Source organism: Lissotriton helveticus, chromosome 9, assembly GCF_964261635.1.
Source record: "Lissotriton helveticus chromosome 9, aLisHel1.1, whole genome shotgun sequence".
NCBI classification, from domain to species: Eukaryota; Metazoa; Chordata; class Amphibia; order Caudata; family Salamandridae; genus Lissotriton; species Lissotriton helveticus.
Window position 1 is genome coordinate 223918715 of NC_136070.1, and position 23376 is coordinate 223942090.

A 23376-nucleotide genomic window follows, 5' to 3' on the forward strand; every position below is an offset into this window, starting at 1 on the left:
TCTCTATTTGGAAGGGAATGCTCCTTCCAAATAGCAAGTTGCAAAACCTATTTAGAGAGTCAAAAACAAATTGCGACTCGCAAAATAGGCTATGTACATGGCCCAATAGCTTTTTGCATGCGCAAACGGGTTAGCGAACCCGTTCGTGCATATAAAAACAGATCATACATCTGGCCCTTAGTATTTTATATTGAAGTTATAGCCCCTTTGTCACATGTATTTAATTTGTTTTGCAGCATCTCTCATACCATTGTAGGATGTCAGAGCACTTTACATCACACAGATATATAGACATTGAATCATACATGTAAATCTGTGTGTATATAAAATGTTTAAAGAGTGCTTGATCTGGAAAAGCACAAACTCAGGATTCAGAGCATAACACAGTGGCTAGCATTGACTTTAACATTAAAAATTTATTTCCAACCAAATATATCTTTTTAGCAGCATCAGGATAATGAATAACTGGGACAAAATATAAGTCACTACTTGGTACCATGCAGTTTGCAAGCCGCTCTTTGATGACAGTTTATAGGTCCCTCTGCTAGATTACGATGGTCACTTATGAAGTGCACAGTAACAAAAGAATCTCTGTGACAAAAGCAGTAACCACGAACCTAGGCACATAAAAAGCTGATTTTAAGATGCATATTACACGTTCTTTGCAGTAGGCACATTAACCCTCTGTGCTACATTAGTTAAATCAAAGCTGCCACTGAACAAAAATCTCGCTCTCCAGCAGGTACATTAATCACTGGCATTCTCTTGACACTTTTATTGTTGCTGGAAAGCTGCTGATTATACAAGATATGTTTCTGTGCTTTTAAAACTGTTGCCTACGGACCCCCTGGGAATGTGTCACGGACCCCTGGGGGTCCGCGGACCACAGTTTGGGAAACACTGCTTTAGATGATAAAGGGTCTTAATCAAAGTACTGGGCCCTCAAGGTTATTAGTTGAACTCTAAAAGATCTTAAACAGTGATCTGGTCCCAAAGCTGACATTACTTTACAACTACTTTATGCCCAAAAACCAAATGATTCCCAGGAAGTAAAGTGCTGATGTAGTGTTGATTCACAAATAGTGCAAGGAACAAACACTATATGATTAGGCCAATAACACTGATAAATGTTGATAATAAAATCGAGTGTTGCAGCCTATCTTGTTAGATTACCCTTATTTTCTTTAATTCTTTATTTAAAAAAAAACTTTGGAGGGGGGCAACTTGGGAACCAAATAAATACACCCCCACTTCCCTTTGATCCAACCAGCAACATTACAGTGCTACCTCTTCCGGTGAGAATGGTGGGAAGAAAAACAAGGCAAAGGGTATTTAGAACATGACAGTCCCTAATTTGCAGACCAAGTGACCAAAGACTCAAATTTACCAGATCTGAAAGAGTCAAAGGGAACTAAAGTAAAGGTCAGAAGACTAGAAAAGAAAGTGCTGCAGACAGATAAAAAAAACATGTTGCCAAATTAAATAAATCAAGCATAAAAGACGGATGTGAAAGAGAACAGGTGACACCCACATGACATACTGAAAGGCGCAAATGAGAGGGCCAAGGCAAATGGCAGACAGACAACATGATAAAGAACATGGTGTCCAAAGTGCTCACACAAATGCAAGTGAGGATCACGTCAGGGAGGGTGGGCATATTCCAACTGGTGACAACGAAGAACCCATCACAAACCAGTATCTGTAAAAGCTATTCAAGGAGAACTGGAAAGACTTCACTGCACTTCAAACTAACCTGACTAGGGAAATCTCAGAGATTAAATAATATGTTAATGACCTGATGCATATTTTTTGTAATTCAGAAGTGTGATGGAAACAACGATTTTAACATGACCAAAACAAATCAAGACATTTTTACTTGGTGATGTGAAAATGATGAATATTTACTGAAATCCAAATTTTACACATTAACATTTGTGTACAATATAGTTTTATCAGTAAAACTGAATGTCTGTTCAAATTTGGTGGCCACTTCAATGGAAAATGTGTGGTCTGTAAATGACTGTGCGCTATCACAAGATGCTTTAGTTCCATTTAAAAAATGCCCTACCTGATGTCCATTAAAGCTAGTTGGGTCACAAGCGTTTGTCATGCTAAAAAAGTAGTTTGTGGTTCTAAAAAGTTTGGGAAGCACTGATTTAATGACATGCTTCACAATGAGAGTAGGCGAAAGGGAACACATGAAATGTAGAGAATGGATACATGTAAGATAACTAAGATAATAAATCTAAATGTGCGGGGACTTAACTTCCCATTGAAACTTCTGGCAATATTAAACTCACTATACACCCATGGAGGGAGATATTCCCCCTGCTACAAGAAATGCATTTACTCAACTGTAACTAGGCTAGGATGAGATCAAAGTTATTTCCTGCACAATTTTACTCTTAGGGCAAGGTAAAGCAGGAGTAGTGCGGTTGCCCCTCGGGTGAAACTTTAAAGGAGAGGTACATCATGTTTAGACGGGCTTGGAGAAGAGCGGTTGCAATGGTGAATTAAGAGGAGTCAGACCCTTACACAACTATCAAAATTTGGTGAAAACTTACCTTGCTCAGCGTGCAAGTCAGGATGCTTGATACAGACCATGTGGAATACGCATTCATTCAGGCTAAGCAAAAATATTATGATGATGAATCAAGACTGGGAGGTTACTTACCTGCAAGAAGAGAGCAAAAATAATAGTAGAAAGGGTCACTCTGATTTAAAACCATGGGTGCTACGGGAAGATTAGGGCATTGCCAGGAGCACTCCCTAAGTTTTAACAAACTATAAACAGCAGATAAAATGCCATGTATTCAAATACAGAAACTCCCAGAGGACCAAAGGCAGGAATTTAGATAAACCCATACAGATGGAAGTATAATAGGTATCATGAGATTAAAGGCAAATAAATCACCTGGCCCAGATGTGTTCACATCACTGTTTTATAAGAGGTTTGTGTGCAACATGCCCCAATACTGACAAGCCTATTCAATTATTTATTAAAGAGGAAGGGACTAAAGAAACAATGGCATAAACCGTGGCATCAGTCAGACCCAAACCAGGAAAAGAAAATTATTCTGCGATTAATTATAGACTGTCACTAGGTGCCCTACGGGACCCCGCCTGAGGAGGAGGACTTCGAACTGTTCCCCCCTTTTATCTCTCCTCTTCTCCATTTTCAGTCCCCTTCGGTGTCAGCTCTGAGAAACCGTCACGGCTCCTTTGAAGATGTGGCAACGGTAGATGAAACTTCCGCCCACGTGAGGTGTTCACATGCCCCAAAGGACGCAGGGCCTCTGACGGGAAGTAATTCAAATTGGGAGTGCTCTCGTCAACAGCCCCTGGAGACGCCAGACTAGAGGCTCATCGACCAACTGGAAGAAGAACGGAAGACGAGCCCCGGAGAAAACAAGGTATCCTGCTCACTCCTGAAGGCAGAGTGAGTCTACAGCTCCAGCGGAGACGAGTACCGAGAACCCCGTAGCGGAGGCAAAGAGTGAGTCGGACCCTTTCAAACACCGCAAGTTGGCCACCGTGTCTTTCTCAGGTACGAGCACGCCTCAGAGGCATCTGGAGAAGGGAGTCCTGGTTAAGCTCTGGGAATGGGATAAACTTAGAGCTGAGAAATGCTGGAAAGGTCGTGGATAAAGGAATATGTTAGTACACCTATTATTTCATTGTCCCAGCTGGCAAACATGTTAGAAGACAGTTCTGAATATGATAGATGACATTTTCTTTTACCTCTATCCCAATTTTAACAACAGGGTAATTTGGGGATTTGGCTAATAAGCGGACCTATCCCTCGATTCTAGGAGAGGCAGAAGCAAAGTATTACTGCGCTATGGGAAAAAGAGTGGACGCCACATTACAAAGAATGGATATCTAGGATATAGGACACAATGGGTACGGAGGAAATCTGAGATGCCATATCAAAGTAAAAAAATCTGGGCCTCATTCTTAGCCATTCTTGCTAAGGAATTCACTGAAAATGAATGTCCAATATATGCAAGACATGTACTAATCACTTCTAAGAAGGAGTAGAATCAAATGGCCACAGAGTTAGCAATGAAATACGGTCTAATCTGTCGATCCGACTCTGAACTAGAAAGACACACTCATCGACACTAGTGTGGCAGTGGGGAGAGGGGTATATTGGAGTAGTAAATTAAACCAAATTGAGTCTGGCTAAATTCATTTCCAGCCAGTGGCCGTAGGCAAGGTTTATTTAATACCTTTGAAAACAAATGGATAATTACAGACCCTTGGCAATACAAGGAGAGTCGACACAGGAAGTCCGCGAGTTTAAATTTAAGTATCACGTATCCCTGTGGATAGGTCACATCTTAGCGTGCGTGGACCACAGGGGGATATTATATGGTCCTGATGAATGCTGAGCGTAGATAGCTCATACTAGCAGAAACATGTTGACCACGGTTATTAGATAGGACACATTGGTTCAAATTCACTTAGCCACTAGTTGTCCACTTGCACTTTGTTATTACTGAAGGTCGACTATCCCTTTATTAAAATGGGTATAGGGAACAGTTGGCTCTTCTTTTAACTTCACTGACACCTTTTTGGGCATATTCACTAGCCCTCAAAAATGAACCCAATGATGAAGCTAGTCACCAACTTTGTTGGTGCATGAATGTTCTTTTTGATTCACAGTTTCTCCTCCAATCACCTTCAGATTTGGGCTATAAGGTAAAGATATCTTTTGCTCTCAGTTTGTATTGCATCTTTAGTGTCACTCTTTTGTTGTTCGTAAAGACTTTCTTTTTAGATCAGAAGGTTTTTGATGAATAAAACAAGCAAAATCAGGGCAATACAGCTAGAACATACACTACTAAAAATGTATTTTGCGGGGGGTTTCTTTCAAATGTTCAGGATATTGGGTCACTTGGCAGCGACGTTGGCAGTAGGCAGATTGATAGCATAAAGGCTGGGTCAGGTAATCGCTGTTGGTCATGGGACATTACAAAATCATAACATGGAATGTGAGAGGGCTACATTTGTTTGTGAAGCGCTAGAGAATACAGACATACTTACGGCGACAGGGCACTCATGTGGCTAAGACACCAGCCGGGACCGCCGGTACCAGATTCAGGTTACCAGGCAGAGGACTCTTCTTTACCAAATCGGTTGCAAGTTGAGCCTCTCACCCCCGAGCCCCGATTTACGGTGAAAAACCTATAGCATTGAATATTTTTCTGCCTATTTGAAGTGTCAGTGAGAACGCCGACACTTTTTTCACATTTCTTACCACACACCTTAGCGCGTGTGGAGGTACCACATTGGTTTTGTCACGTAGCTTCATTCACCTTTCGCCACTCACGTATCACATTATTGGTCCTGAATAAAGCCCCGTTAATCACGCAGCGGGGGATGAAACATGTAGACCGCCACAAATAGTCAACTGATGGGTAATTAATCCTTACTAGTTGCACTACACATTTTAATACATATCCTGAGCAACCAATAATAAAATTAAGGCAAGGATTCTCAGAGGTATTTTTAACTGTAGAACTTCACATCACCTTTACGCACCACCACCAGCTCCTCTGTAATCAGGCGTCGTAGCACAACTGGGGGGCATTCGGCCAACCGGTTGGGACCCCAGTGATGAAGAAGGACACCAACCAGGTTGGTGTGAGAGGGGTCTTTTAACAACACCCAATGGGTCCCAGCTCATGCCACAAACAGGGACGACAAGTAATCACATACACATAGTGGGCCCGTCCACATTGTTTAAGTATTATGTTACAGGAGACTCACCTACTAGACACTGAAACACAGAAACTCCACAGAAAATGGAGAGGGCAATTGCTCGCATCCACCTTCTCTTTCAGGGGGTAGCTATACGGATAACTCCACAGGTCCCGTTTAAACTGCGCAGTTATGAAGCTGATATTGTGGTTAGATACATAATAGTGCATGGCGATATAGATGGGATGGAAGTGTGTCTGGTGAATGTCTATGCCCAACATACAGATGACGCAGACTTTTTTTTTTTTTATGAGATGGAGAACCGGTTACTGCCACATATCGGGATACCAGTGGTATGGACGGGGACGTTAATTGCGTGCTAGATGGGACATTAGATAGTCATCCTTCGAAGGAAACACCACACTAAGCCGAACATGTCAATGGCCCTGCGAGGTGATGGATAGGCTTCATTATCTGGACTTCTGGCGTGAAACGCACTGTGTAGAGAGGCAGTAGACATGCTATACACCGGCCCGCGAGGTCTACAGTAGACTTGATCGTTTGTTACTCTCCAGAGAGTTGTGTGGCAGTGTGGGCGGGACTGCAGTGCTGGGCCGTTTGCTATCGGATCATGCCCCTGTGTTGCTAGAATGGGGGCCTGTGAGGAGCAGGCCGAGAGTCCCGATATAGCGACTGCAATCATCCGCACTACAAGACCAAGTATTTAAAGAAGAACTTAGGAAAACCATAATAGATTACTTTGATGAGAATTGGTCCACTACTGAAACCAAAAGTAATGAATGGGGTACATTCAAAGTGGTCACTAGAGGGGACTGCCTGTACAGAGTGGGTGGCACTAGGAGGCGACTAGAGTTGGAACTGACGAGCGGAGGATACGCTGACCAACTGCAACACAAGGGCGGCACGGCGGATCAGCCTTTCGGATGCTCCCTCACAGACGCAACGTGCAGTTGGGGAGACCTGGGATAGACTGGATTGTTTGACCCGCAGGGAATATCGGTAATTGCTACATAAGGATGGCGACAGATCAGATCGGCTGCTGGCTACTGCGACGAGAGGGGGTAGATTGTGGGCAGTGGCACTGCCCGGACTGCCCGCGTTGCCCTGCCCTCAAAGCGCGATTGAGGTATGTGAGCCCCCGCCGACTGAAAACACCCGAGGCTGTTCACCCCGCCGCTGAATATATGTCCGCCGGGAGACGACTGGGTGAGGCTGGGGCCCCTGTTGGACCGTCTGCTCGTCTTCACTGCGCGGCTGTTGTGGTCCCGGAAGGAGGGTGGCGGGTGCGAACGCCGCCCGGATCGCTAGCGCTGCCGTTGCTCTTACGGCAAGATCGCGGTGGGAGAGTCCCGCGAGCGGAAAAGAACTGCGGCTGCCCACCCTGCCGCCGACCCATTTGATACCCACCGATGAGCGGCGAGGCGCGGCTGGGGCTCCTGCTGAACCACCTATGTGTGGCCGCTGCATGAGACCCCCAGACAGGTTAATGGCTATTGCTGAAATAGAAGGGGGTTAGCGGGTGAAGACGCTGTCTGGATTGCCAGCACCGCCGTTGCCCTCACGGCATGATTTAACGGGGTGAGCCCCCACTGCAGAGCTGCCTGCTGCAAACCACAGATCCGTTCAGAGATGTTAATGCCTCCTGTGATGCCACTTAAGGCATCGCTAGCTGCGGCGCAGACGTGTTGAGATATACCCATGACTGTGTGATGAGGAGCGGACTGCTGGCGCCCCTGTGAGAGCTGTGTGGCAATATATGGAAGAGGTTTCAATCGGTCCCACCTGATGCCTAAGAGCGACAGCGCTGGTAACCCCCATTGAGCCGTCTCTGTGCAGGCAACTAGGCGCCATTTGGGTACATGACACCCTGAAGTCTATGGCAGCAATGAGACACACGCTGTTACCCTGGCAGTTACTGTACTGTTGGCACGGGCACGTTTCTGCTCTGGTGTGCCACACCTGAACGACCCCGTGCAGGTTGCCTGGGTGGTGTCCGATGGTGGGTCTTGCTGGCGCCTGCAGACAGTTACGCCGTTGACGCAGGCTGTACCTGGCTCCTTACTGAGGTGAGATATGCACCACTGCCTGGCGCGACCTAAATGACTGAGGTGTGGATGGTGGTTGTACTGCGGAGGAGATACCTGTGCGTGGCGGAGGTGCCCTGCCACTAAAGTATCAGGCTGTGAAGAAGTCATTGCTCGCGACCCACTAACGTGGACGCCGTCCACGCTGTGAAATTCGCGCTCTGGAGACATCGTCTTGGGGTCCTGCCTACACGAAACAGCATAGGCGTGCAAACTCACGACTCATGTCGGGTGGCAACTGAGCAGGGTCCAGAACGGGAGGAACACAGGACCCACCGCTGCCGCCCAAGCCTAAATCAGACAAAATGGCGAAGCAAGGACCAGTGTTCCCTTTAATTTTTTTCCTCTGTGTGCGGCAGTGTGAGGTCTCTGTGCGCTCCAGCCACGGCAATGTGCGCCAAGAATCCGACCACATGTGTGGGTGTAGCAACAGGGGTTCTGACACTGGGGTTCCTGCTTGATTGTGCAGATAAATAATCTAATTACTGGAAGTGAGGAGGCCTGTTTGATGGGGCAGGCAGGGCCGGACTGGGAACCCAAAGGAGCCCTGGTAATTTTGCCGCATTGGCACCCACCAGGGGTGAGGCGGAGGGGGGTGCGGGCAAGTGTCAAGCACTACTGCTTAAAACCGGTCGCCGCAACTGGTGCTTTTGTTACCGAGTGCCCATATTGCAGCATCGCTGCAAAACTGCCCCCAGTAACAAAACTGGCCCCACTGCTCCAAAACTGACCCCCACCCTTCCAGCCTACCAGGCAAAGGCCGGTCCAGTCAGGGGGTGGGAGGATTGTGTCATGTTAGAAATGAGAACGTGCAGTGCAGAGCATCTGCAACCACAGCAAAGCTACCCTAATATATGTTAGGAAACCAGGGCAAACGGCCTCCTTCCACAGTGCTAGAGAATGGTAGGCTGTGGGATAGGAGAGGGAAAGAGGTTTCTATTTATATAGTGCCTGATACCCCTGATGTGGGTTTTGAAGTGCTTTTTTTGGCGAGTAGCACACTACTCTAGAACCCATAAAGGATTAGTGGTGAATTAATATAGTGGAATATGAAATTTGAATGGATGAAGAGGGCCGGATTAATGATGCCCCTACAACTAAATACATTATCTATCTTGTTTTGCATTATATACATAGTATTAAAAACAAATGGTCTTGGCAAACAGCAGACACAGCAGACACAAAAATAATTATTTCATGGTAGATCTTGTAGGGCTGTAACTGAGAAACCCATGGCTTCCTACCAACAGTGTTTTTGCCAGGTGCGGCATTACCAGTTAAAATAGTGTAACACTCACAGTGAGGCCCTAAACGTGTGAATGCTATTACAAGCCTCTCTCCTATTCTGTTGCTAACAGCCCACATGTTGAAGCTCCACAGCAAGAGGCTGGAAGGAGGCGTCATACCCAGAGATTAATAACATAACTTAGACTAATGTCTCTCTAGTAATTGATGCTTGCTCCCTTGATAGTACGTACTTGGAAGAACATCCTGCCATCCTTCGTCTATGGTGGAAGCATTACGCACCCTTGTCAAGTGACATGTCAGAAAACCCCCTTCCCCTTAACTTTGAGTTTGGCTTTATAAGGAAGGGTTCTTACAATCTCGCAAATGCTCATTTTTGTGGAAGCCAAGTAACTCTCGCTGTGGTTATCTACCGTTCTCTTCACTTCTTCTGCCCACCAAACCTCCTCCATACACCCTCACCTCACTTCCTTACCTATTACTCTTTGGAACTCTCTCTCCACTCTCCAAAACCTATACTGTCTTTAATGCCCCTGTTAAGTCTACCTCTGCCTGTATCACGCATTTATTTATCCTCCACTTGTACCCCCTTCCTCATCCGAGTGTCAAACGCTTAACATAATCCGCTCACCATCCCTACTAAGGCCACTAGGGCTTTATGCTCAAATATCCGCTTTCTCGTAACTCAACTTTCTTGCTGATTCCATTTTTTCCAGACGCCTGCAGTCGACACTGCTCCACCTATTACCCCGTCTTTTATAATCTCTTCTTAAGTTTCCTTCTCATGATCATCTTTACCCACTAGCTATACTCTTTCACTGCTTCCTTTAAGGGCCACCCCTGCCACTCTTCTGGCTCCCTCCCCACGGTACACTTTTCTCCCTCTCCGAGCTACCTTACGTCTTTCCTTACATATCACTGAGCTCATTCCCCTCCAATGGCCATTGTCCAGCTCCCTAGCCATAACATGTTAACGTGTCCCTCTACGTTCACGCCTCTTATGAGTTTCTCTACTGTCCCCTCTATTCTATGTTTTTACATCCAAAGCGAGTTCCAATGAGGCGACCTAGAACTATTGGCTATGCCAATGCTTGTTTTATTTTACATATTGTACTTAATCTTTCATTCCGTAAGAGTGCAAGCCAATTCCAGGGTGTTGTTTTTTGTAGTTTTTCAGTGTAGCAGATTACTTTTCTATAATGCATACTTTGAACGGAGTTCTCCATGTTCTCATAATGCACAACAATTGATAAGTCTGGATTAGAGGCTGAATGCAGTACTTGTTTTGACAGTGCTTTTCAGTGGGTTAAACAGGTGTTCAGAATGCGTGGTCATCCAATCCTTGGCCCCTCTGCAGGGCACACAGACAATGGTCACATATTCTTGTTGCAATTGTGATTCAGTCCAAATGTGTGTGATGGAGGTATACAGTTGTTAAAATATTGCATATGTTGAAAGCAAAAGAAATGGCAGTGTTTCCAGGTGAGTGGGTGAGTTGTGTTTGGAGTGGTGAAGTGAAGAAGATGTGAGGAAGTGCCTTTAGTAAAGACTGAAAAGAGGGTGGTGAAGAGGAAATAGATGGGGACAAGATATGCAGATGAAGGAGGTGGAATAAGGGTATACACCTCCAACACACAGTGAACAGAACAGAAGTGACCGAGTCACTCTGAAGACGACTACCCCTTCCACAGTCCTCAGTAATGTTGAATTCAGTCTCACAATTTCAGGATTTAAATATTTCCAATATTAATTAATGAGAACAGAATAATTGCTATTACGAATTCATCTTAAACGTCAAATTACCACTGACAATGCCAGAAGTCTTGGCTGGTTTTAGGTGTATGTCAGTTGTAGTCTTGGATATCTGAATGCAATAACTGAAAGCTCTGAGAGGCTCCAAAATACTGGTTGACTGACACACTATGATAATCACAGAAATGTTGTTTACGTGTATAAGCCATTCCATTGATTAGGTGGGCCACTTTTAGATGCCCCCACTTATTAAATCCCACTTAAAGTTCAGGGTAAGCCATGTGTGCATGGCCGGTGCCCAACAGGAACACAGAGTCCAGGGCATGGCACAAGGAAAGAGCCCGAAGAGGATATAAACTGTAGTGGAACGGACAAAAGTAACCAAGGCATACCAGAGGTTCAAAATCCACACTTGACTAATGAGTCACAGCATGTGAGAGGGCAGAGCCGATGGCATGCCACAAGGACAGTGGACCCCGCATGCCAACGTACACAGGTAGAACCGTCTAGCAACATGGAGGTCAAGGCATGTCCATAGGCATTCCAAATGAGGCATTGGCCGAAAGAAACATGGGATGGGCGGACGCTGTGCCGGGCAGAACGAATGTTTTACAGACATTCCAGAGGTGCAAAAGCCTTACACGGGCAATGAAAAAGACTCACATCCACATTAAAGCCATGACATGGGAGAGGGAAGAGGCCCAGTATGGAAAATGTTGTCATGTGATGTCCCATACTCTTCCCTTGAGTCTCTTTTGTCCTCCTTCCACGTCCCATTCCATTGCTCTCTAGCATTCATCTGCAAAATTTCCCTAAAATAGCCCCGATAAGGTTCCAATCCTGTTTGTCATTATTCCAATACACCAAATACGTTTCCGCTCTCAGACTTATCACATGAAAAAACAGAAGTGAAGGTTGGCAACTCTATTGTTTTTTGTAAACTTGTACAAGACTCAGCACTGTAAATGCTGGGCGCACTGCTCTAAAGTGGAAAAGACACAGGCTTTATTTTTCCAGTGCTGGCGGGGGTGAGGTGAAAAGGTTTACTGATTTCGTAAGGCACTTCCTATCTTAAACTATCACCAGCGCACAACAACAGCAGCAACAGCCTAGGGTGGAGGGGGGGATAGGGGAGGAGGTCAGGGGGTGTGTGCTTCCTGGGTGTGAATTAAAACACTGCCTCAATATGCCAGACCTGCCCTGTGTAGCGCTGCACTTATAAGGACATTTCTGGTATATGGCGTGTCCTTAAATGTCTGTTTCATAACCACCATGAGACCATGAGTCACGGCATTTTACCTCCGCTGCTTTTCGTGTGACACTGAAACCTAGCAACCAAAACTGTGCTTGTTTAGTGTGCAAAGAAAGTTTCCATTCAAGGTTAAAAGTTTGTCCATGGGATGGCCAAAGCGTGCAACATTCCTAGAGCCAGATTAGCAGTGACAGCTAGAGTTATCTCTTTACAAACCTGGGCCATGTAATTTATCCAGTACCTTATTAGCCTGCTGTTGGTGGGCCATTGTGAACATATTTGTTAATTGCAGCGCCGTAATGCGGTGCAGTTAACAAACATTTTCACAATGGCCCACAATCAGCCCGCAGCCGCGCTCCTTTAAGAGAAGACATGCATGAAGTCCAAAAAAGACGTGTAAAGCAAAATGTTTATGTTAACTGCAGCGCATTACGGCGCTGCAATTAACAAATATGTTCACAATGGCCCACCAACAGACCCCTGCGGCGCTCCATTAAGGATTAAATACAGCCAGTGCAGGAGCCACCACAGCAACCAGGAAATCATCATTTTTCACACCGCTCGCATTATAAAAGCGGCGGCGCGAATGATCTCCCGGGATATGCTGTGGGTGCGTGCTCCACACGCAGCACTGCGCGTTCAGGGGATCAGTCGTGCGCGCACGTTGCTGGGAACACTGGCAAGGACACGCGGATCAAACTGCGAATAAACTGGATGCGGTGCTTGCGCAATGGAGCGGCTGGAAGAATCCATCAATCAAGTCCTGCTCTCCAATTAGAGGTGACGGTATGCGTGGGCTGTTGACACCCATGCTAATCTACAAATGCAAGTCAACTCCTGTGATGCAGATGCAAACTACGCTATGACTGTAAGATGGGAATACCTAGACTTGTGTATACGGTGGCACAGCAACAATGATCTTGTCAAAAGTGCGACATGTACCAATGCTTAGTTTATATGTATCAGACAAAATGCAATAAAGATATAAAATTTTTTTTTTAAAAAGGACCGAGACTGCTCGCGTGGTTGCTAAAACGTGAACGCCCACCCCGATGATTCTGACATTACTTGCGTAACTATGCCGACGACACACAGCTCCTCTTCTCCTGCGAGAGGGGAGGAGATTTCAATGGAGAGAGCATCCGGGATTGCCTTGGGGCTGTCTTCAGATGGTTTCATCTGAGTGGCCTCAAGTGCAATTCTGAGAAGTCTGAGGTGCTCTTCTTTGGGTGTACGTCGGACCCTGACTGGCATGGCTGGTGGCCTATCAATATGTTTCCACCTTCCTCCCCATCTTTAGTTGCCAAGATTCTGGGGGTCAAGATGGACAAGGGCTTGACGATGAGAGCTCAGATTCTGGGGGTGACGGGCACCTGTTTCGGTCTCCTTAAGGTACTAAGGAAGTTTCTACCTCTTTTGTCGGAAGAACACCGGAAACTGACTGTGCAGGCTCTGATCGGGTCCAGGCTGGACTATGCCAATGTCCTCTACCTGGGCCTGCCGGAGTATCTGCTACAGCGCCTCCAGGTGACGCAGAACGCTGCGGCAAGAGCCATTTATGGCTTAAATAGGCGAGCCAGTGTGGCGGGTCTCTTGCAGGCCTTACACTGGCTGCCTATCCGCAAGCGCATTATTTTCAAGACGCTGACTTTGGCCTATAAGGCCCTTCACTCTGGAGGCGCAAAGTACCTTCAAAGGAGACTGTCCTTTTACCACCCGGCCCGGGCTCTCAGATCGGAGTCACAGTTCCTGGCTGTGGTGCCACGCGTGGAAAGAGCTCGTATTGGAGGTCGCTCCTTTGGACTGCGGGCACCTCAGCTGTGGAACTCTCTGCCGCTGACACTCCGGGGCGCTACCAGCCTGTTGGCTTTTAGGAAGGGTCTAAAGACCTGGCTGTTTACTCTATAGGCCTTTCTTCCCCTTTTTATTACTGCATTCCCTTCTCTGTTTTTATTGCCGTGTTATGTTATTCTGCCGTAGGTCTCGCTGTTAAAGCGCCGGGATACTCTTTTTGAGTCGCCGCGCGCTATATAAAAAGAAATATAACATAACGGCTAACACACAGGTCAGTTGGGAGTGATTTTCTTCAGGGGGTTCCACTGTCGCGGCTTTCGGATGAGCAGAGGTAAGAACTGGAGGCAGTACTCCAACTGGAGCACCTACACAGGAAGCCCTTCGGGGGATGGCCTCGTCCAAGGCGTCTAGCCTAGACGGTATGCCAGCTGAACTCTATCAGGCGTATGCTGATATACTCCTTCCGCGTTTATTAGACACTTTGCAGGAGGTTAAACAGGCTGGAATTCTCCCCCCATGTATGCGAGCGGTGCAGATTGTCATGCTACACAAGCCTGACAGAAACCCAGACGACCTGGTTGCATATAGGCCTCTGTCCATGCTGGGAGTGGACTCTAAACTACTGGTCAAGGGAGAGGAACACATGAATTTACGCAGATTATCACACGTCCTGCACTCGGTAGCAGACACAGACCTCAGGGCGGCAGTAGTCATCCTGAATATTGAAAAAGCCTTTGGTACTCTCCGATGGGACTATCTCTGGGAAGTACTGCAGAGAATGGGGTTTGGAAGAGAGTTCATAGCCTGGGTCAAACTGCTATACTGCAAACAGATTGCCAGAGTGCGGAATGAGAGGCAGGTGTCTGAAATCATAGAGATAGGAAGGGGCACGAGGCAGGGGTGCCCACTGTCCCCACTGCTTTTCGATCTGGCCATGGAGCCTCTGGCGGTAAGATTGTGTAGGGATATGGAACCATGGGGTATAGAGGTGGACGGTTGTACGCATGTGGTGTCCATGTATGCAGATGATGCTCTTCTATATGTGAGTGAGCCGGAAGGGGCTATCCCAGAGGATTGGGAAATACTAGATGCATTTGGGGCTTCCTTTAGCCTCCGAATTGTCAGAAAAGCACAAGTTACTACTTGTGTAACGATATATCTGTAAGAGACATTAGTTAGTGATAGATTCCTTACCTTAGAATATCCCCAAGCGTCAGACTGGATCCGGAAAGTTTTGCTTAGCAGTACCCCTGCACGTCAGTAGGTGGCGTCCTGCAGCTCCGCATTCGTCACTGGCGTCGCCAGCGCCGAGATGACATCACAGAGTACTTAGGCGCCACCCATGCGCGCTGATGTCAGTTCTGTACACGATTTTCCGCATCAGAAACGTGAGCCATGCAAGATACTGACCATTGGTGCATAAAACTAGGGCCCTAAAAGGGATGACCTTAACCTTAGTAATCAGTTTGCAGAACGGGGAGGATCGGTGGGGTGGTAAGGAATCTATCACTAACTAATGTCTCTAGTAACTGTGCATCTGAAAGAGACACGTTAGTGATAGATTCCTTACCTTAGAATAGATACCACAGCAATACCAACCCCGGTGGTGGGTCTGCGAACAAGATTGCACCAGAAAGTCACGGAGCACAGAACGGCCAAAGAAGAAGTCTCTCCGGACCACATTGTCAAGGCAGTAATGCTTCGTAAACGTGTGCATCGAGGCCCACTTAGCTCCCTGACCAATGTCCTGCAAGGGAACGCCACGTCCCAAGGCAGTAGTGGCTGTAGTTGCCCTGGTCGAATGGTCATGCAGCCCCACGGGAGGCTCCTTCTTGGCCAAGGAGAAACATGCTTTGATGCACAGAACGCCCCACCGGGAGATGGTCCGTTTGTGCACAGCCCGACCTTTTTTGGCGCCCACGTAGCCAATAAAGAGCTGATCATCCACCCGGAAATGTTGTGTACGCTGCAGATAGAAAGCGAGCGCATGTTTTGGCTCCAGACAGTGGAGCCTCTCCTCCTCCCTGGAAGGATGCGGAGGCAGAAAGAAGGTGGGCAAAGTGATGATCTGCCCGATGTGGAAGGGCGTGACAACCTTTAGCAGGAAAGAAGGACGGGTCCTTACAACCACCTTGTCCGGAAGTGCAGAAAGGAAAGGAGGTTTGGAAGAAAGAGCCTGGCGCTCACTCAATCTTCTGGCAGAGGTGATAGCTACCAGGAAGGCCGTTTTCAAGGTGAGAAGACGTAAGGGACAGTTACGAAGGGGCTCAAAGGGAGCGCACAATAAGTCAAGACCAGATTCACGTCCCACTGAAGCATTATGAAAGGCACAGGAGGAAACGTGTGTGTGCAATGCCTTTGAGGAAACGGTTAACAACCGGGGACTTAAAAATAGACGGATGATCAGGAAGCCTTAGAAAGGCGGAGATAGCAGAAAGATAGCCCTTGATAGTGCCCAGAGCAGAGCCCTGGTGGGCCAAAGACAGAAGAAACAGAAAAACCTCAGAAAGAGGGGCAGAAAGGGGATCCACAGCCTTTGCTGTGCACCATGCCACAAATCTGTTCCATCTGCAGGCGTATATTGTTTTAGTGGAAGGGCGCCTTCCTGCCAGAATGACATTACAGACTTCAGGAAGAAGGTCGAAGGCTGTCAACTGTCGCCGCTCAATCTCCACTCTTTGAGGTAGAGGCTGGACAGGTTCGGGTGGAGTACTGTCCCCTGCTGCTGCGACAGAAGATCCTCCCGAAGAGGCAGACGGATCAGAGGATCGTAGCTCATACGGAGTAGCTCGGGATACCATACTCTTCAAACCCAGTCTGGAGCCACAAGAATGACTTGGGCCCAGTCGCATCTGATCTTCTTCAGCACTCTTGCCAGAAGTGGTATAGGCGGAAAGGCGTTCAACAGACCGCAACTCCACGAAAAGCGTCTCCGAGCGAGTGCCGCCTTGGAAATTCCAACCCGCAGAACTGATGACATCGTGCGTTTTCTTTGGTGGCGAATAGATCTAACCAAGGCTCTCCCCACTGCAGAAAGAGACCTTGCGCCACGTCCCAGTTCAGACGCCATTCGCAATCCATCATGCACCGGCGGCTGAGTTTGTACACCCTGGCGTTCAGAGAACCAGACAGGTGTTGAACCACAAGGCTCTCCCCACTGCAGAAAGAGACCTTGCGCCACGTCCCAGTTCAGACGCCATTCGCAATCCATCATGCACCGGCGGCTGAGTTTGTGCACCCTGGCGTTCAGAGAATCAGCCAGGTGTTGAACCACCAAGGTAATGCCTTGATGTTCCAGCCATGTCCAGAAGAGCAGAGCCTCTTGACATAGGGTCCAGGACCCCACCCGCCATATTTGTTGCAATACCACATGGCGGTGGTGTTGTCCGTGAACACCTGCACCACGCTCCCCCAGACAGAGGGAAGGAATGCCTTCAGTGCAAGCCGGATCGCCTGCAGCTCCAAATGGTTGATATGGAGCCGGGACTCCGCCAGAGGCCTCTGATCTCCGCCTCTCCCAAGTGGCCTCCCCATCCCAGGAGGGACGCATCTATCACCACAGTGTGCTCCGGTTGGGGAAGGGAGAGGGACCTGCCACTGACCCAATCGTCATAGAGTTCGCCTGCATCTACCAGGTCGTCCACCCAATCTTGCTCAGAATCACACTGCCGGGCAAGAGGGTCCTCGGACCTGTCCCAGTCGTCGTCCGCCTCTGGCGTAGAGGGAGCCAATCGCGGCGACAGAGCCGGAGCCGGTGAAGGGATGAACGGCGCCGTCCGGAACCGCCTACCAATGCGGATCTCAGGCCGGAACAAAATGGTCCTGGAACTGGGGTGGAGCAGAGGGCGGCCCCGTAGCCGGCAGCGCTGCACCTCGTGGCGCCAAGGCCTGAGCCAGCGGCGCAGGATCCTGTGTCGCCGGGGCCGGAGACAGTGGTGGAGCCGCCGTGCCAACAGGATCTGGACACGGTACCGCAGGGCCCGAAGGCGCGCCGGCGGGATCCCGGGGCCTAAAAAGGCAGTTCATGGCAGCAAGAAACTCTTGCACCTGTTCGAGAGTCGCCGACAGACCCGGGTATGGCGGGTAGATCCGTAGGACTCCCAGGCTCCAGAGGAGCCGCAGGGACTGAACCCCTGTCCCTCTCGTCCGCCTCCGAGGAGCGACAGGGGGACGTCGGAGAGCGAACACGCTTCTTCGACTTCCTTTTATGGCGTCGCTTACCGGAATCTGAGGGCGAAGACTTGGAGCCCGAGGAGCGACGGCTCCGATCCCGCAAGCGGTTGCGGGAACGGCCCCTGGACCCAGAGCGACGGTTCAACGAATGTCGAACTTCCTGCGTTCTCCGCCGCCGCTCACACAAGGCTTTGGGGGCCATGGCTCGACAGTCCCGGCAGGCCAGGGAGTCGTGATCTGTCTCCAGGCAGTAGAGGCACACATCGTGGGGGTCCGCCACCGACATATTACGGCGGCACGTCCCACAAGACTTAAAGCCGGGCATCCCTAGGTGCACCAGGAGAAAAAAAGAGGAGACAAAAGTCTCAAAAGAGTAGTCCAAAAGTCACTAAGGTACGTGCTCAATCCGGATCTGCGCTTCAATCCGGATCTGCGCTTGCTGGCACGGAAAAAGAAAGAACGGACGTCAGCGTGCATAGGTGGCGCCCAAGTACTCTCTGTGACGTCATCTCGGCGCTGGTGACGCCAATGACGGACGCGGAGCCGCAGGACGCCCCCTACTGACGCACAGGGTTACTGCTAAGCAAAACCTACTGGATCCAGTCTGATGCCTGGGGATATTCTTAGGTAAGGAATCTATCACTAACGTGTCTCTTTCAGATCCATACTGTTCCCGCTTGCTGCCCTGGAGCGAGCAACACCTCACAATCTTCCCACAGTTGGCATGGACTGGAGGTGCAATCAATTCCGTTAACTCGGAATGCAGATTGCCCATCAGCCGGAATACCAGTTTGAATTAAACACGGGAAGATCCTTACTGGACTGAGGGCATCGATAACGTGCTGGAACAGGTTGCCATTGTCGGTCATGGGGAGAGTGGTAGTATCCAAAATGGTGCTCTTGCCTCGCTGCCTTAAATACTCCAAAACTCCTTCAGCAAAATCCCCAAGTCTATATTTGACACATTGAATGATCTCCTGACCTCCCTGGTATGAGCTGGTAAGCGGAGCAAGGCCAAGCTGGAAACACTCAAATTGGACATGGATGGAGGTGGCCTAGGACTGCCAAACTTAAGATTATATTATATGGCTGTACTATTGCAATATGCTGCGCAATGGTTCATGGGGGAACGCACAGTCGAGACAAACCTGTTAGGGATATGGAACGATGGGACGTAATTGCAGCGGTTCCTAATGATGAGTTCTAGGGTTCCTAAAGATTGCCCATATATAATTTGGCAGGTTACATTAGTCTGGGAGCAAGCAGTAAGACCGGTTCTCCGAAAGGCCCCGTATGCTAGCACACTGTCTCTCCGCTGGCTGAAAGGTTTCCAAAATATCCAGGAGACCATGGATATTTCGAGATGGTATGAGGGGGGGTGTGAGACTAGGGGATCTCTATACCAGAATGGTACGTTTGTGACCTTTCAGGTGGCTCAGGACTGGTTCAGGGTTCCATCGGGGCATTTCCTATAGTATGCCAAAATATCATGCACTGCGTATGAGCTGTGGACCATATTCCCTAATGAGCCGCATGAGTCCTGCACAGTGACGACAATGCTAGACCCATGCTCGAGTCGAGGTCTTAACCCACGCAAATATAAATCATTAAAGGAGGACCAGGGGTCTAATCTCAACATGACTAGGGCCTGCCGGTCCCACTAACGGATGGCGAATGGAGGAGAGCTCAGGCACAGGTAGCAGATGCTATAAGTAATGCGCGCTTCTATATGTTCCAGCAAACGGCCAAGACCAAAGTTACCGCCAAGTTTTAGGACCTGCCTCATATTAGCCACGCGGGAAATCACCAGCAGGTGGCAGGCACCAGATGGCTCTAGCATCACTAGGTGGAGGCGGAGGGTGAAGAGATGGGCGGGCTGCGAGAGCAGCATCCTGATGAGAAATGCGAGACGAGGCATAGGCAGAATAGAGAGGGCCCAAGCATGGGAGACACTGGTGGAGGAGATGAAACGTAATGGTCAAGAATCTGGCAACACCTCCGTAATGGCGGTATCCAGACAGGGGAGCCTCCAAAACAGGGTCCTGAACCTGACCCAGAGCTGGGACCTGGAGGAAATGGGCCACAGAATTAGCAACGCGAACTGGACCAAACATGACTAGGAGATGTAGACATGAAGACTACACAGCCCGCTAAAGATTAATAGAGCAAAGTGGCAAACAATGGAAGGCAGGGTCTGCGATGTCGTGCAGTGCGAGGGAGGGAGGGGTATTTGTGGGGGGCGGGGGGGAGGTTGGGGGGAGTAGTTTGAATGAACTCAACCAATTTGAAGATACCAAGACTGTAACTGAGTTACTAAGAAAACCTGAATGTAATTAAATACCAGATGGCTATGTAATGTATGTTATGTAATCTAAATTGATGACAGTATGGGAACGTGTGTCAAACCAAAATTCAATACAATATATTTTTATAAAAGTAATGCGCAGTTCAAACTCATCCAGTTCTATTATTTGCATTGCACGTACTTGCCCCCACAACGACGTGCACGGTTCATCCCAGGGTCATCTTCAGCGTGCCCGTGCTGCGGCATTGATCCCGCCACATTCTTACATAGGACCTGGAGCTCTCTACGGCTACAACAGTACTGGAACCAGGTGGTGCAATACCTTCGCACAGCAACAACCGTGCGAATCGACCCCTCCATAAAACACTGCATTTTGGGCATACGTCCAGCACCCATGAAAGGGAATAGGATGCAATACAAATTTGCACGGTTAGGGCTGGTCCTAGCAAAACGGTGGATAAAAATCCACTAGATACACTTGGCCCCTTCCAAATGGTATAAATGGAGGGATGACCTGCGGGAGTGGGGGGGTGGCTGAAGAATGCTGCCTCAGAGCAGTACAATCAGATGAGAATGAGGAGAGCGATCTCCTGGACGGACTGGGGACAAATGATGACTGCAGCGTCTACAGTAACATCTCAGGGAGAGAATGGAAGCACGCATAGTTCACTTTCCACTGGGCCCACTTCTCCGGCTAATGCAACAACACCGTAACGTCCTCTCACACCATAAACACATGAATCACAAAACAACTCACAGATACATTGCCAGATTACCCGCATTAGAAAACAGTAACACCTGACAGTCGCTGCCAAGGGGGTGGGGAGGGGATAGAAAGGGGGACTCCAGCTTCCCTACTTTGATTATCGTTATTGTTTTATTGGTTTTCTCTTCTTTTATGATTCAGTCAAGTAAAAAATGCACTGTTCGTTAAAAAAAAAATGTGTAACTAGCCTCACGGGTAGTGAGATCGAGGAAAAAAGTGATGTTGTCATTAATCTAGTATAATGAAACAACTATTGTGGATGTGAATATACATGCAAGACAATTGTTACTGATAACGCGGAACCAGTGCCTAATAAAAACAAGTTTTAAAAAATATATATCATGTATTTTGTTTTCTTGTTTCGAAAATTGGCCTTCTAAGGAAAGGTTATACATATTATATTATTTTATCATAAGCGAGTGACAGAAAATTCAGTGCTTATGTCTAGCAACGATCAACCTTTCAAAAGGGACTTTCAATTTCACCTGCTTGGATGTTGGATTATGGGAAGCTGCAGTTGGAAAGTGTAGTGCAAATATTGTAAGAGGCAGGCAGCATTTTTTTTCCACGCATCAAGGACATCTACAGGGCCAATAAGATAAGACATGGGAACGTTACCAGCTGATATAAACAGCATCTACAGACAATTTAAACTGTGGCTTTCAGATGTAGCTATGCAACAGACAAATAACCCAGAGCACAAAAAGATGGACTAACTGATACAGGTCACAATAAAATGGCACAAAACGGCCAATTGTTTGGAGTCAGCAAAACAAGGGGGCTGCAATAAAGGTGTGCAAGGGATGATAATATAGAAGAAGGTAAAATATATTAGATAGCCCCCAGTATGACACTACCATAACATTTAAAGAATGAAAAAACGGTTGGGGTCAGTTTCACCCTAGTGTGGGATAAGGTTTCACCCCCTTTTAGGTTCATCATTCACTGCCTACACATACATAGGTGGTGGGAGAAGGCCCAACCATCTTACAGGCTCAACCTTACTTAAACCTAGACCCACTGAGTAAATCACACTTGGCAAGAGATAAGCAGGTGTTCGTGAAGGTCGCAAAATGGGATCCTCTATATTGATCTCACCATATGCTACTAGCATTGCTGCATGTTGCAAACAGACACAGCTGCAAACAGAAGCAGCTGCTGGCTTAAAAACTGGTATAGGTTAGAAAGAGGTACGAGATAAACCCAGTTCACAAGCTTTCAAGATCAACTTTATGAGAAAAACTGTCCAATAATGACTCACCTGCTTTTGGTAGATGCTAAGTTGTTCAAGTTCTTTGCATTTGCTTTCTACTAGCTCTGCAACTTTACTTGCAAGTTCTTTTTCTCTTCCTAAAAATACAATACACATTTTAGAAATTAATAAGGCCTTCTGCAAACAAAGAATGCTGGACACAAAGCTGTAGTTCAGTACTCTAAAGGTCTAAGTCGATAGATATTTACTTTTGTAATTTGACCACAAGACCTTTTAAGCATTGTGGGACTACAAAATGAAAAAACTAACAGAAAAGCAGGACAACACATGGTAAACGTATTACCTCGTTTGCTTTCTTATGCGGCATTTATTTTGTAACTCAGAAGCAGCAGCTATCTAGAGTACTGTAGCCTTTGAAGGCTTGCTGACCTTTGAGAAGTTTGGTTCAATTAACCAGTTAAGACAAATATTGATTGAGTGTGGCTGCTACATTAAAGAATGAACAGTATTTACCACAGGAAAAGACTGGACATCTTTAGAGCTGTGTAACCAACACATGAGTTGCACAGGCAGTCTTAACAGGCAAAGCACAGAACTGACAGCCTAGCTATGAGAAAATTATTTCTTGGCATAGGAATCAGACTTCTTTTTGATTGTACTCAAAGCATATTTGACTTACAAGTCCATGATAAAATTTACACCTTGCACATATTGTCTAAAAGTCAAATACCCAAAGTGGGAAAGAGCAGCAGATGGAATTAAAAAATGGGAAATGGGCTGACAGACTGTCCAATAACAATGCAGTCAATGCCCCACTGCTAACATGAGAAACAAATAATTCATTTTAGATACTTAATGAAGAAACTGGACTTAAAAGTATGTTAACTTAAGTGTGCACATAAACTGTACCGGGAGACCCAAAATAAATTTTAAAAATGAATAATAAATGAGAAGGAAGAGACACTCTTAATATTCACTGCTCCTAGGAAGGAGATCCCCATAATCTCCTAGGGTGTTTTTAATATTTATTTATACAATATTTCTATATTTGTGGTGCCCCTAGAA

The 23376-nt window shown here is 47.3% G+C and overlaps 1 protein-coding gene across 7 annotated transcripts in view; it reads right to left on the reverse strand.

Moving 5' to 3' along the window:
* MIA2 (MIA SH3 domain ER export factor 2) overlaps positions 1-23376 on the reverse strand; it is a 626403-nt gene that overhangs the window by 353022 nt on the left and 250005 nt on the right. For all 7 annotated transcript variants that reach the window (XM_078659761.1, XM_078659760.1, XM_078659759.1 and 4 more), the window contains exon 9: positions 22360-22448. In XM_078659761.1, the coding sequence (XP_078515887.1) occupies positions 22360-22448 (89 nt within the window). The remainder of the gene's footprint in view (positions 1-22359; positions 22449-23376) is intronic.